Below are 12,975 nucleotides of genomic sequence, written 5' to 3' on the forward strand. Positions count from 1 at the left end.
AGAATATTGGTGAAAAGTATTTTTTTTTTAATTGTAAGGAAAAGAAAGTTTGTATATGCACATAATATAGGTCTGCAATTTTTCAAGTTATTTTCATATTACCTAGTATTCGGGATTTCAGCAAAAAAGTAGGAAACAGATCTTTTATAGTTTTAAAAATGCGACCTCCAAACGGTTCATTTATTTTGCATAGCAAGTAATGGGAATTTGTATAAAGGCCTCTTACTTTATCTATTAGGTAGTATTTTAGCTTTCGCTTAAATATTAGACAGTTTAAGATAATAACTTAACCAGAGGGTTACAAAAAGTATAAAAGTTTATAGAAAAGCCGGTATTTCTATTTTCAAGCTTTAGCCATTGATGCTTTAAGCAGCTTAACTGACCTTTGAGCTTGGTTTCTAGCGGCAGGTACAGGCACCGCTGGATGATTTCTGTATCCCACGGGATATTAGAAATTATTCGCAAACGAAGTTGATTGAGTTGACTAGTATGTAAGCGTATCTACATCAATTCTTCAAAAAAACTCGTTTAATTTTCTTTTATCTTTTAACTAAATCATTTTTGTGCGAAAAAAGTAATTTTTATATGCCATGAATCGGAATCAATTTTATTCACTCGTTAGAAATCGAAAAACTATGATCGAAATGTTACTGGGGTTAATTATTTACCTAAAGTGAAATCCACAATTAATAAATGAAACGGACGAAATTTTATAATATCTATCTAAGTCAGAGTCATGGTGGGAAAAATTAATAGCCAGATCTCTTCACAAGGTTTAATTAAGAAAACCTTTTTTTTGTTTTTGGGAGATAAAGGCGCGTTACTTCCATTCCTAATTAAAACAAAGCGGTAGATAAAATATAGTATATAAAGGAGCAAGGAGTATAAATTACTTGCTGACGAAATATTGCACAATTTAGCGACGGAGATAAACAAAGACGTGGATGATTTATTACATTTAACGGCGCCAATTTTGTTGGGCACAAATCTCTAAACTAAACAATATTGACTTTGTTATAATCTACAAGACAATGTTGTAAAAAAGATAGCACTACTTTAAGACAGCTCACTTTAATTCAGTATAGAAATTTTGTACAAGAGAGTTAGCACCTATGTGCCAGCTAGCCTCTGGGAGTACGATAAGCCGTTGGTTCCGGTTATGATCACCATGTGATGATAATCGTATAAGCCCGTCAACACACAATTAAGCAGGATGGTGGGACTAAGCTATTAATTTGTATGAGACTATTACAAATATTTTCTGTCATTTATTGATAATTATCATTGTTTTTAAAATTCTTAACAATGCTTAATTAAAAACACTACTAAAAAGTTACGTAAAAAAGACGTTCACCATCCGCTTGCGGGGCGGGGCTTGCGTGATGAACTTCCTCACAATACGCGCCGTCTCAAGGAATTCCTTCTGTATCCGACCCTTGATCCAACAACCAAGCCAAAGCTTCTTAAGATGTTGGTCCAAGCGAACGACTATTATTATTATTATTATTATTATTATTATTGAGACTATTTATTATTATTTCTGCGATACTAATATCTCGTGTACCTAAGATAAACTGTTTTGAGATCACAGTTGTCCGCATAGACTGCATTTGTATCGGTATTTCAGAATTCCCGGAATAAAACGTTAGGGATTCGTTTTTCGCTAGGGTTTCATCACCTGATTGCATGTTAAATATGCAAAATTCGCAACGATTGGCACACACAATGCGATTTCTAGTAATTACATTTACTGAGGATTATTTGTTTTTAAAAGTTTATTTTACATAAAAACTGAAATATGAATATTATTTGTATTATAATAATAATTAAGAATCAGTATTCATTCATTTAATTTCGGTTTAACAAAGGAACTTTTGTCTGTTTGTTGTTACTCTACCACCGGTAGGCAAGGACTATATCGAGTGTGAGTGTACTGTCAGTTTATGTTTTACGCACACCGAGTGATTCTCCAACTTAAAATGTCACTTTTTTTATTCTTTATTGCTTTTATAAGTGAATATAAATAGAGTAAATGTTGAGAAAAAACACTATTTTTAACACTCATGACTAATTAAAAATTTTTTTTTAAAAAGTTCTGTCTTGGACGTCCGTGTGTCTGTATGTGCGGATCCCGTATCTTGTGGTCACGATAACGAGCGAAATACTTCACTTATCGAGTTGGGTTTTTTATAGGCTTCAGTATTTTGAATGCCTGTTACTTTTCACGGTATAATTAGACGTAGTTTAATTATTATTTGTTTGCAAATAATCTCAATTCTATTGTAATGAATGAGATTATGAGGCGTGCACTTTTGGATTATCCAACTGTTTTTCTTTTTTTCGTGGAGCTAATCCTCATGGGCTCGTACCGGCTAAAACCCCTCGGTGTTCCAACCAGTCGCCTGGTGACTGGGCAACGGAAACGCTTTCGGAACTATCCGCGACTTCTCTTTATAAGTACCTAACCTAACCTTTCGCTGTATTTGTCCCACAAAATCCAGTCTCAGTCTCCTTCTCATCTCTTTTTATTTTTTCCTCAATCATTATCCCTACTAACATTATAAATGTCAATGTAAGTTTGTTGCGCTTTCACGCAAAAACTACTAAACTGATCCTCATGAAACTTTGTACACATACTCTTGGAAGTGTTAGAAGTAATATAGGATACTTTTTATCCCGACATTAAGCTCGTTTCTTTTGGGAGACGGGATGAAAGTGGTTGACGATTTTACACCATAACTCCGACAAATTATAACCGATTTAAATAATTATTTTTGTACTATAGAGGTTATAGCTATGTGTTTAATTTTCCGCAAACTTTGTGTAGATATGAATGTGGTTGGAGGAATGCCACATCAAAAAACAAAATCAAACGCACACGAAGTCGCGGGCAACAGCTAGTTATCACATAAACCCATTACCGGCCTACTAAAGATCACGGGTCTCCTCTCACAATGAGAAGGGATTAAGCCCGTTGTCCACCACGCTGGCCCAGTGCGGACTGGTGGACTCCACACACCAGAGATCATTATGCAGGGCTCTGAGGCATGCAGGTTTCCTCACGCGGTTTTCCTTCACTGTTGAAGTGATATTTTACGTTCTTAAAACTCACATAAGTTAGAAAAGTTAGAGGGACATGCTGGGTTTCGAACTCGGCCCCCGAAAGTGAAGTCGAGCCCCTACCCAATGCGCGAGGACCGCTTCTGCTTCTTCGACAATTATATTGGTAACCATTTCATCAAGACTTAGTAGGTGACTAAACATTTTCCATCTTCTGATTTCCTCATATTCCTTTCTGACAAGCGCCATATAAATCGATAAAAATAAAACAATTCTGCAGTGTCTACATTGTAATTTACTCAACGTACAGTCAGTCCTTTCTTCTATTATACAGTTGCGATGGCAAGATAAATAAACCTGTCAAGATAAATAGGGCAGAGAGAGATGAAAGAGACATCCTCTAAGGACCGTTTCAAATAACGTAGATAAGGCGTAGATCTTTCACGTCGGAAGCCTGAAGCGAATAGTGTGAATAATCGCACCGACATGCCGTTATTTACAAATAGATAACGATTGAATGCGTTTGATAAAACATTGAATTAAAATGTTATTATACATCGGCCCATTTTCAGTTACGACGAAAAAGGCAATGCCAAGTTAGTAACACCTAATCAAAGATGATTCCCAGGCCTTTCCTTTCACCAACCAATTTTCACTACAACAAAAAGACACGCTCCGCGTTTTGTTAAAAAAGGGGAGGTATTGCAGTGCCTCGGGCATGTTTGCCGATGCCGAAGTCCCCGACTTCTGCGCTATACTTCGTAAAAGAATTGTGAGTTTCTGGGAAACTGTCGAAAATTCTAATAATAAGCTCCTTAGAATCGTCGCTCTGGCAGCCCCTGGCAACGTATTTTTTAAACATTGACAAAAAGTGCACCAGATTCTAAACATGAAATAATATAAAAAAATTTGAATTGTAATTTAATTTATTTTAATTTTAGATTTTAATTAATTATTGTTTTTTTAATCTCAGTGTCTTTTATATTTATTTTATGTAAATCTCTTAATTTTGTATGTGGGTCCCCGTCCTGAAATAAAATCATTTTATTTTTATTTATTTATTTTAAAACATAAATCATATAACCTAACTTGCCTATAATTCTTGCCACTAGGTGTGGTATTTTAAGTTTATATTATCAAATTTTTCATTTATTGTACGGATTTAAGAGAAAAAAGTCGAATTTATGTTTTTTTCATCTGTGAAGTGTCAGTTTATGGCTTCCCTAAACATTACTTTTTACTTTATTTTACTCTTCGCATCACCTAAATTATTAGATATGCGTTTTAGCGTTTCCCAGGTTAAGTCAAAACGGGCATTAGAAAGACAATTTTAACTTAAAAAATTTGACGGCCAACCAGCGCAGAGGGCAGCGACCTTGCTTATCCAAGGCCGGGGGTTTGATTCCCACGAATGGAACATGTTTGTGTGATGAACATGAATGTTTTTCAGTATATGGGTGTTTATATGTATATTCACAAAAATATTCATCAGTCATCTCAGTACCCATAACACAAGCTACGCTTACTTTGGGGCTAGGTGGTGATGTGGGTATGGTCGTAGTATATTTATTTATTTATTTATTTAACTTTAATCTGATCGTCACTTTTAAGTAGGTACATCGATCTAGGTTAAAATAACTTTAGCGAATATTGAATTCACAGTTTTGAAATGCGTATGAAATATAGTCGTACTCATTGTGTCGGCTACCTCATCCATTTATTAACACGATGATTGATAGTGATTATCCTGTCCATAGCAATTCTATCGATGGTATTATTTTCGCGGGGATGTAGACAAAATCAACTGTGACATATTTCAATACAGAAACGTATGGGCATTGTTAGAACCACGACTTTCTGTTATATTATAGAGTAAGGATAAAGAGGTCCGATAAGCCGTTTAGATATATACGAGATAGCAAAGGTGCGGGTAAGTGTGGGAGTATAGACTCTGTTGTGACGCTATCGATACCTTGTTGGCATTTACCATAAAATCAAAGGCGAACGAACAACTGTAAATCTTCTTTGTACTGTGGTTACATCTCCAAGGAAAATTATAGTTCAGTGGGTATGGGTCTTTGTTTTATCGCGTTCAGTTCAGCGCGTTTCAACTAAAACATTCTCTCTCGCAAGGTCAAGTGCAAACAATTTAACACAAAATATAAATTTTGTGGTATACAGCTAAAATTAAATGTTGTTCATAGCATGATCTTATTAAACATAAGGAAGTACAGAAATTCTGATATAGGTAATTAATTTGGTCCCTCGGAATACGAACGCTGCCAGTATGCAAACAATCTATGTACCTAAGCTAGCAACTTGACACTTCTCTCCGTCGTATCTCTATTGCATGGTATGCGAGGTCGGCGAAAACAACTTCCCTGACTCAGTGGTGAGCGCTTTGGTATTATAAGTAGGAGGTCACGCGACCAACGGCAGGGACAATTCAAGAATTTTTAATTTCTGGTCTTTCTTTGGTCTGGCATGGATGGAGGCTTCGGCCATGGTTATTTACGACCCTTACGATAAAGACGTGCCGTCGTGCCGATTTCACGTTGCAGTACGATGCCGTGTAATATTTCCCTAACAGATTAGTCCGCTACTATTTTAGACTGCATCTTCATTTTACAGCAGGGGCTAACTTGAGAAATGAAAAAAAAACCAAGACAAAAAAATGCGGTCTACCGATTAATAAAAGTTTTGTTTTTAATTAGTATTTAATAAAAGTGTTTTATGCCTGACCGTTATTAGGTATTTATTTTTAAATCAAAATAAATAAAATTTATATAAATTTGGATCCCCTTACACATGAAAACGTTTAACAAAATCTAATCTAACCTAGCCAACGAATCGAACTGAGAATATCCGCTTTATTTCGAAGTCGAAGCCGGTTAAAAACTGACGTCTACTTTTGCTATACGAGCTGGTAAGTTTAAAAGCCCGCTTTGAATGTCGATTCTAAGAAATCTTTTGTCCCAACAAATAATGAGTTAGAACCCTTTCAGAGGTAATACCTACCTTCCAACTGTAATGCATTTCCCGTCATTAAAGAAACAAAGCTTAGGATTCGGAATGTAATAGGGAAGAACAATGAAAAATCAAGACTCTTTAGATTGTGGGAAAGGAATGTTATATCTTTCTTTATATTGAAATCTAAAAATCAATAACTGTTGCTACTGCCTGATCTTTTTGCGTTGAACTAATTTTTTTTCAATTTTTTTTGCCTAAATATTGGTATGGTTCCTACCACAGGTGGGATTTCTGGGGTGGGCAAAACTCGAAGAGGATTTATGTAATTTGATAAAAATATTATAAAAAGTACAGGGAGCGATGATCTTTATTATTTTTGAATACAAATCCGCTTACTTGCATTGAGCATGATATTAATTGTGCCCAGATGAGGGACGTTCAGTGTCTGATGGTGATGATACAAGCTTGTAGTGTCGGAAATCTGGACAAAGGCTTCGCCCCGTTTCTCGTCACAACTTCCTATTCTATTTTGTGCCTCTACGGTCCAGCCAGATGAAAACGTATCTAATTAATCGCGGCAACATCGTTTTGGCCTACCACTATGGCGCTGCAAGCTTGAGTTTGCAATTTTAATTAAATTTAACAAAATATTAGAAACACTCGGTTGTGTATATTCACTTTACTATGCCTATTATAAGAACACAAATATATATATATAGCAACCTGACACGAATAATATAAATTCGGAAAAAATTAAAATTTGTTCATCATCATTACCAACTCCATGCCCAGTACACATAGCACTTTGTCTTTCAAAGAAGAAGGGTTAAGGATGAAATCATTAACGGTGAAAACAATGGATATTAAATTCCTTAAATAGCCCATAACTTGTTCTTGTGCGGGCCAGAACTCGGTCGACCGAAATGTGATCTCGAGAGCTTGCATACTCTAGAAGTTCATAGGATGCTTTTTATCAAGGAATCAGATCAGATAGTGGTATATTAATTTATTTGCGATAAACTGGCAAGAAAAGAAGCTTGACAGTCAGTCAGTCTGCTGGGGGTGCCTATTCTAAGAATTTTCATAATACTCAGCGATCACACGATGACTTCTAATCCTACATATGATTGCTTTACATAAATACATGATTCATGTTTACATTAAACGAGGTAATTAACTGTGAATAGGATTGTTATTTGGGATGAAAAGTAGATTACATACAGTTGGGCTACGAACCACCGCTTTAAACCACACGCAAGTACTTTTGCGGTCCAATAATTTCAGGCGATATTTTCTAATCAACATTTAATTGGTATTTCATTCAAGGGAAATTGTAAGAATTTTATTTTAAAATAAAATTACCGAATGAAATCTTTGAGATCTCTGTCAATAAGTTCAAAGCATATATTAAACGTAAGCTAATAGAAAAATCTTAAACTTCTCGTAACTTAAACGATAGGTACACAAGCTGAACTTTAACTTCCCAGCTAAATATAATATAAGTGTGAGATGGTGATAATAAAAAAAATAGCTTTAGCCAGAGCGCGTTTGGAACCCTCGTAGCTCTAGACTTAAGTTGGCGAACGTATTGATCACCATCACCTCACAATGATGTAAACAAGCGGTGATAGAAACTGGTCTATCACCGCTTGTTTACTCCCGAAAGTGAAGTCAAAGTCCCATCTACTGAGATAGGACTTCGACATCACTTTCGGGAAACAGAGTTCGAATCTAAGATGTGTGTTTATAGGAATTAAAATATCACTTGCTTAAACGGTGAAGGAAAACATCGTGAGGAAACCAGCATGTCTCTATGATGTTCTCAAAGGTGTGTGAAATAAACCAATGGGCCAGCATTGTGGACTACGCCCTGCTCATTCTGGGAAGAGACCCGTGTCCTGTATTGGGCCGGGGAGGGGTTGATTTGATGATGATGGTTATGATATGTCTGAACGCTTCAGCCTGTGACAGGCGTCCAAGAATAAAGAATTTTTAAATATGAATTTGTTAACTAGGTATCACATGTTAGTCAGGATAACCGGTACTTTGCGTGTTCTCCGCGGCATGGAGATAGATAACGTCAATTTCTTACTAGTACGCCATGATAATTAGTCAAGCCTAAGATTGTCTACCTTAAAATGGCCAGCTTGACCCAGCTTCTTCATAGTGGCATGTGGATATGTGGTCGCACTATTAAGGCTGCGGTCTGTCAGATTCCATCGAAGAAGTTTAGACATTTATCGGGTAGATAAATCTGTCTCACTAAACTGCGCGGTTTTTAAGGAGTTATTGAAGACATCCAACAAACCAGGCCGCCTTTAAAAATAATAAAGATTAAGAAAACATGTAACAAAATATAAATATTTGTGCAGCAAACTCAACAATACAATGAAATGTACGCGACAAAAGCATTATGTTGTCCATAAAATTCCCGCAGTCGCCATCGTACAACGCAATATAGGCAATATAAGACACTTGCTATAGAATTGACTATAAACAGTCCCACGTCGCACCCTCTTTATCATCCGTATCTCTATTATGGGCCAGTGCATACCGAGCGATTCACTGCGCATAGTTTGCACTGTGATCCAGTAAAATATATTCTACAATATTTTATTTAGAAAATAATATACTAATAATACGATGTGTCCCACATACGTTGCAATATTGCATTGTCTCCCAAATCTATCATCATATCAAGCCATTACCGGGCCACTACAGGGCACGGGTCTCCTCCCACAATGAGAAGAGGTAAAGCCGTAGTCCATCAAGCTAGCCCGGTGCGGATTGGTGAATTCCACACGAGAGCACATTATGTTTTGTTATGAGCAGTTTGAGAACATTATGGAGAACTCTCAGGTATGCAGGTTTCCTCACCATGATTTCCTTCACAGTTGAAACTAGTGATATTTTAATTGCCATACCGATAACGATTCGAACTCGCCCCCCGAAATCTATATGGTGATAATTTTGTTCGACCTACTCTTGTCGGTGTTGGGTTTATACACTAAACTCTCTTTTTTAAGAGAGTGAAAGCCCTGCAGTGGATTATCCTCGTCCATCAATATCGTTATCAGCCAATAATGATAGTCATTTCTAATGTGCCAGTGCTATAATGAATTATGTATACATGTACCTATATATAATTCTAGTCATTTAATGCAGTGAAATATTTTCTTTATCCTCAGAATATTTCCTTCATTAAAACGGCTAATAAGTATTTTTTTAATATTTTAATACAGGGCAAAATAATGAGGGTCCAAACTTCTGTTATGAAACTACAATCCCTATTGAGTTATTGCTTTTAATTATCCCCTTCGTTAATGAAAGTGTTGTTGATGAAACTCCTGAAATGAGGTTACCTCTTATTTGTTTGAATTTCTGAACTGTATACAATTTCTTCTGCCCATATATTTATATTTTGAAGACATAATATGCGTCTTGGGCCGGAATGAAATTGTTTTACCAGATATATAAAGTAAAATTATTATAAATTGAATACTAAATCCAATATTATTCTACTTATTAATGAACAAATTCAGATCAATGTAATGCAACCTATGTAATATTCTAATTGATTCATTGGTTATGATTGTCATCACAGTATTGGGTTCAGGACAGTATTGGGTGCAATAACAATGCGTAATCATGATGCAATTGTCATTTATAAAACCGTTTCAACACATAGTGACATTAGCATGTTTATTTTTCCCATTACGAACTATAAAACATCCTTAGCTAATAATAGTGTGTTTGTAAACAAAGCAAACAATGGCCGCTCAGCCGATTTAGATTGCTGCTACGGTTAGTTTATCTTTGCAACTTCGCTGGAAAGTATCGCTATGCCTTCATTTTTAGTGCCTCTAGGAAGTGTATGTGTGATTTGTTGTTTTATTTAATATATCGATAATTTTGGTTAGAACTTATAATTAAAATGCAGTAAAATTTACAGGTTATCAAAGCGTTTTTATTGCTGTTGTATATCATGGGAATACAAAGTTTACCAATTAATAACAGAATCAGTGTGAAGTTCAATCCTAGTTTGGGGAAAGAAGAAATAAAAACGCAGTCGTCTGGAGGCATATTTGCCAAAATTCCTCAAGAGTTAAAGCCGGAAGCAACGCACGAAGTACTTTCCAAGGTAGTTCTCCCACAAGATGCAAACTTGGGAATGGGATCCACAAATCAGATTACAAAAATAATATTTCCAGCACAGCCACCAAATGATGATTCTAAAGCAAAAGAAAACAAGAATTATATTAATATACCGATTATTAAGCAACCTTTTGGTGATTACAACATTATAGTTGCCACTGCACCTAAAAACGTGAGAATTGGTAAAGGCAAAGATGCAAAACCGGTAGTTATATATGTTGTATTTCCTGATGAGGGTGGTGATCCTAAGTCTCCTAATATTCCCTCTATATATTTCGTTACTAAACTAGAAGAGCCCTTGCCTTTTCAAAAGAAGAAGGAAGATCCAATATTAGTTATTGACAGCAATCGAACAGTGACCGGATTAAAAAGCAAAGCAATGACTAAATTTGTAAAGTTCAAGAACAAAATGACCAATCAATTTGAAACCAGTTGATATACCAGTTGGTTCATCAGTTTATACTTAAATAGGACTCCATTTGGATAGTTCTTTCTACAACAATAATATTTACAACAACGTTTCTGCTGTTAGGAAAGGAGAACAGTACGAGATAAATTTTGCGCCATTTCACTTTTGCCCACTTCAGAGAGCAACGAAATTTGGTGTTACTTTATCAGTTCATTAGATTTTCTAGGCCCATACTATTTTTTTTTAATATTTATTGTTTTATTTCTTGCTCACAAAAAGCACTACTTGAAGAAGAAACTGGATTGTGTAATTCAATCAGTTAAATGTTGATTGTTAATTGAGTAAAAGATTTGGTGCTGATATCGACCGACGAATTAAATTAATGTAACCCGAAATTTCCATAGAGAATGGTACATTGAGTCAAAGGATGATAAATTTTATTTAAATCCGGTTTTACATAAGCAGTTAGAATACTTGAACTTAAAATTAAACCACGGAAAAGAAAAGATACTTAAATGTGATATGCTGCACGGTGCTGTAAAAAGTTAAGATTAGTTTCCAAATAAATTTAACTGTTTGCCAAAGGTCGGAAAAAAAAAAAAAAACTTTTCCTAGATGACGAATAATAAGAAGCCCAGGCAACTTTTTTGTAAACGTATGTTCGGTAATGGTAAAGAATGATTGGAAAATTGCGTCTTGCATTCCCAACAAAGATTCTAATTCATGCATAACTTATATTTATTTACTGCTATGAGGGACGGTTCTTTTAAGGAATGGTACCAGACTCCTCTCTCTAAGGATGTGAAAAATCGAACCGAATATATATAAAAAAAAGTGTGTGCGTGTAACCTTTACGAGCGTTTGAAGTAAAATTTTTATTACTATTTAATTTAGGGTGGCGCAAAAAAAACGACTATTTTTTTTTTTTGAGTCTCGGATGAAAAAATGTTAGTTTTTGATGTTTTAAGAGCCCTCTCCAAAGGACAGCTCAAAAAAAAATTTTTAAGAGGTCACTCCAAATTTTTTTAAATTTCGAAAATCGTCGAAAATCGAATTTTTTTTTTTTTTTAATTTTTTTTCTCGTTACGGTATAATTTTATAGACCAAAAAAAAATAAGTTTCTGAAAGTTTCAGTTAAAAATTTTAATTTTGAAAGGTCGCTCATAATTTTTTTTAATTTATTAGTAAATGACTTTAGATTTTTTCGAGTGACCTTTTAATATTAAAATTAAAATTCCGGCCATTTTTTTTCCTTTATTTAGTACAATAATCTATAAAAATACACCACGAGATGAACTAAAAATCAAGGATAACAAAAAAAACACATTTTTTTTCTAATTTTATCATTTTATTTAATCAACTACAACATTTTAACAGTATTTTAATGAACTTTGTTTGTAATTATTTATATATATATATATAATATATATATATATAAATAATAAATAATTAATAATATATGATATCGATCTAAATAAAGTTAAAATCGGTTATAATTTAAAATTTAATTTCAGAATTAATAACAAAGTTCATTAAAATACTGTTAAAATGTTGTAGTTGATTAAATAAAATGATAAAATTAGAAAAAAATTGTGTTTTTTTGTTATCCTTGATTTTTTAGTTCATCTCGTGGTGTATTTTTATAGATTATTGTACTAAATAAAGGAAAAAAAATGGCCGGAATTTTAATTTTAATATTAAAAGGTCACTCAAAAAAATCTAAAGTCATTTACTAATAAATTAAAAAAAATTATGAGCGACCTTTCAAAATTAAAATTTTTAACTGAAACTTTCAGAAACTTATTTTTTTTTGGTCTATAAAATTATACCGTAACGAGAAAAAAAATTAAAAAAAAAAAAAAATTCTATTTTCGACGATTTTCGAAATTTAAAAAAATTTGGAGTGACCTCTTAAAAATTTTTTTTTGAGCTGTCCTTTGGAGAGGGCTCTTAAAACATCAAAAACTAACATTTTTTCATCCGAGACTCAAAAAAAAAAAATAGTCGTTTTTTTTGCGCCACCCTACTATTTATTGATGAAAGATTAAAATGTTCCTGGGACTCCGCCATTTCATTTAACATTGACTATTTCATTTTATATGATAATTATTGAAATAAACTAACTTAATATTAAATAACGTACGTATGTTTTAAGGATATACTCATTATGAAGAGGCGAGCAAAACTTAAACTTTTGGAATATCTTGTAGAAAAGCTAAACTAGATTTCTTAACGTCAACGATGTGCTATTACAAAATAATGTTTACTATGTTTTTTGAACACATTTTCCTACAGTACTTTAAAAAATGTTTAATGTAAAACTGTGTTGCATGTAAAAGTTCCTACGTGCGATGAATGTTATTTGAATGATTAAGTATGTA

General features: G+C 34.0%; 2 protein-coding genes across 3 annotated transcripts in view; one reads left to right on the top strand and one right to left on the bottom strand.

The window, feature by feature from the left end:
- LOC120636100 (frequenin-1) overlaps positions 1–12,975 on the bottom strand; it is a 219,402-nt gene that overhangs the window by 10,218 nt on the left and 196,209 nt on the right. The window lies entirely within an intron of this gene.
- Positions 9,859–11,233, top strand: LOC120636099. Its single transcript, XM_039907396.1, has 2 exons — positions 9,859–9,902; positions 9,983–11,233. The coding sequence occupies exons 1-2, from the start codon at positions 9,873–9,875 to the stop codon at positions 10,619–10,621; spliced, it is 669 nt and encodes a 222-aa protein (XP_039763330.1). The 5' UTR covers positions 9,859–9,872; the 3' UTR covers positions 10,622–11,233.

The sequence above is a fragment of the Pararge aegeria genome, chromosome Z (assembly GCF_905163445.1).
Source record: "Pararge aegeria chromosome Z, ilParAegt1.1, whole genome shotgun sequence".
Taxonomy (NCBI): domain Eukaryota; kingdom Metazoa; phylum Arthropoda; class Insecta; order Lepidoptera; family Nymphalidae; genus Pararge; species Pararge aegeria.

Bases quoted from the DNA above. Each gene is read 5' to 3' on its own strand.
- LOC120636099 (XM_039907396.1), top strand. From the start codon at position 9,873: ATGCCTTCATTTTTAGTGCCTCTAGGAAGT. The intron at 9,903-9,982 runs GTATGTGTGATT...TAAAATTTACAG, and splicing joins TTTTAGTGCCTCTAGGAAGT to GTTATCAAAGCGTTTTTATT.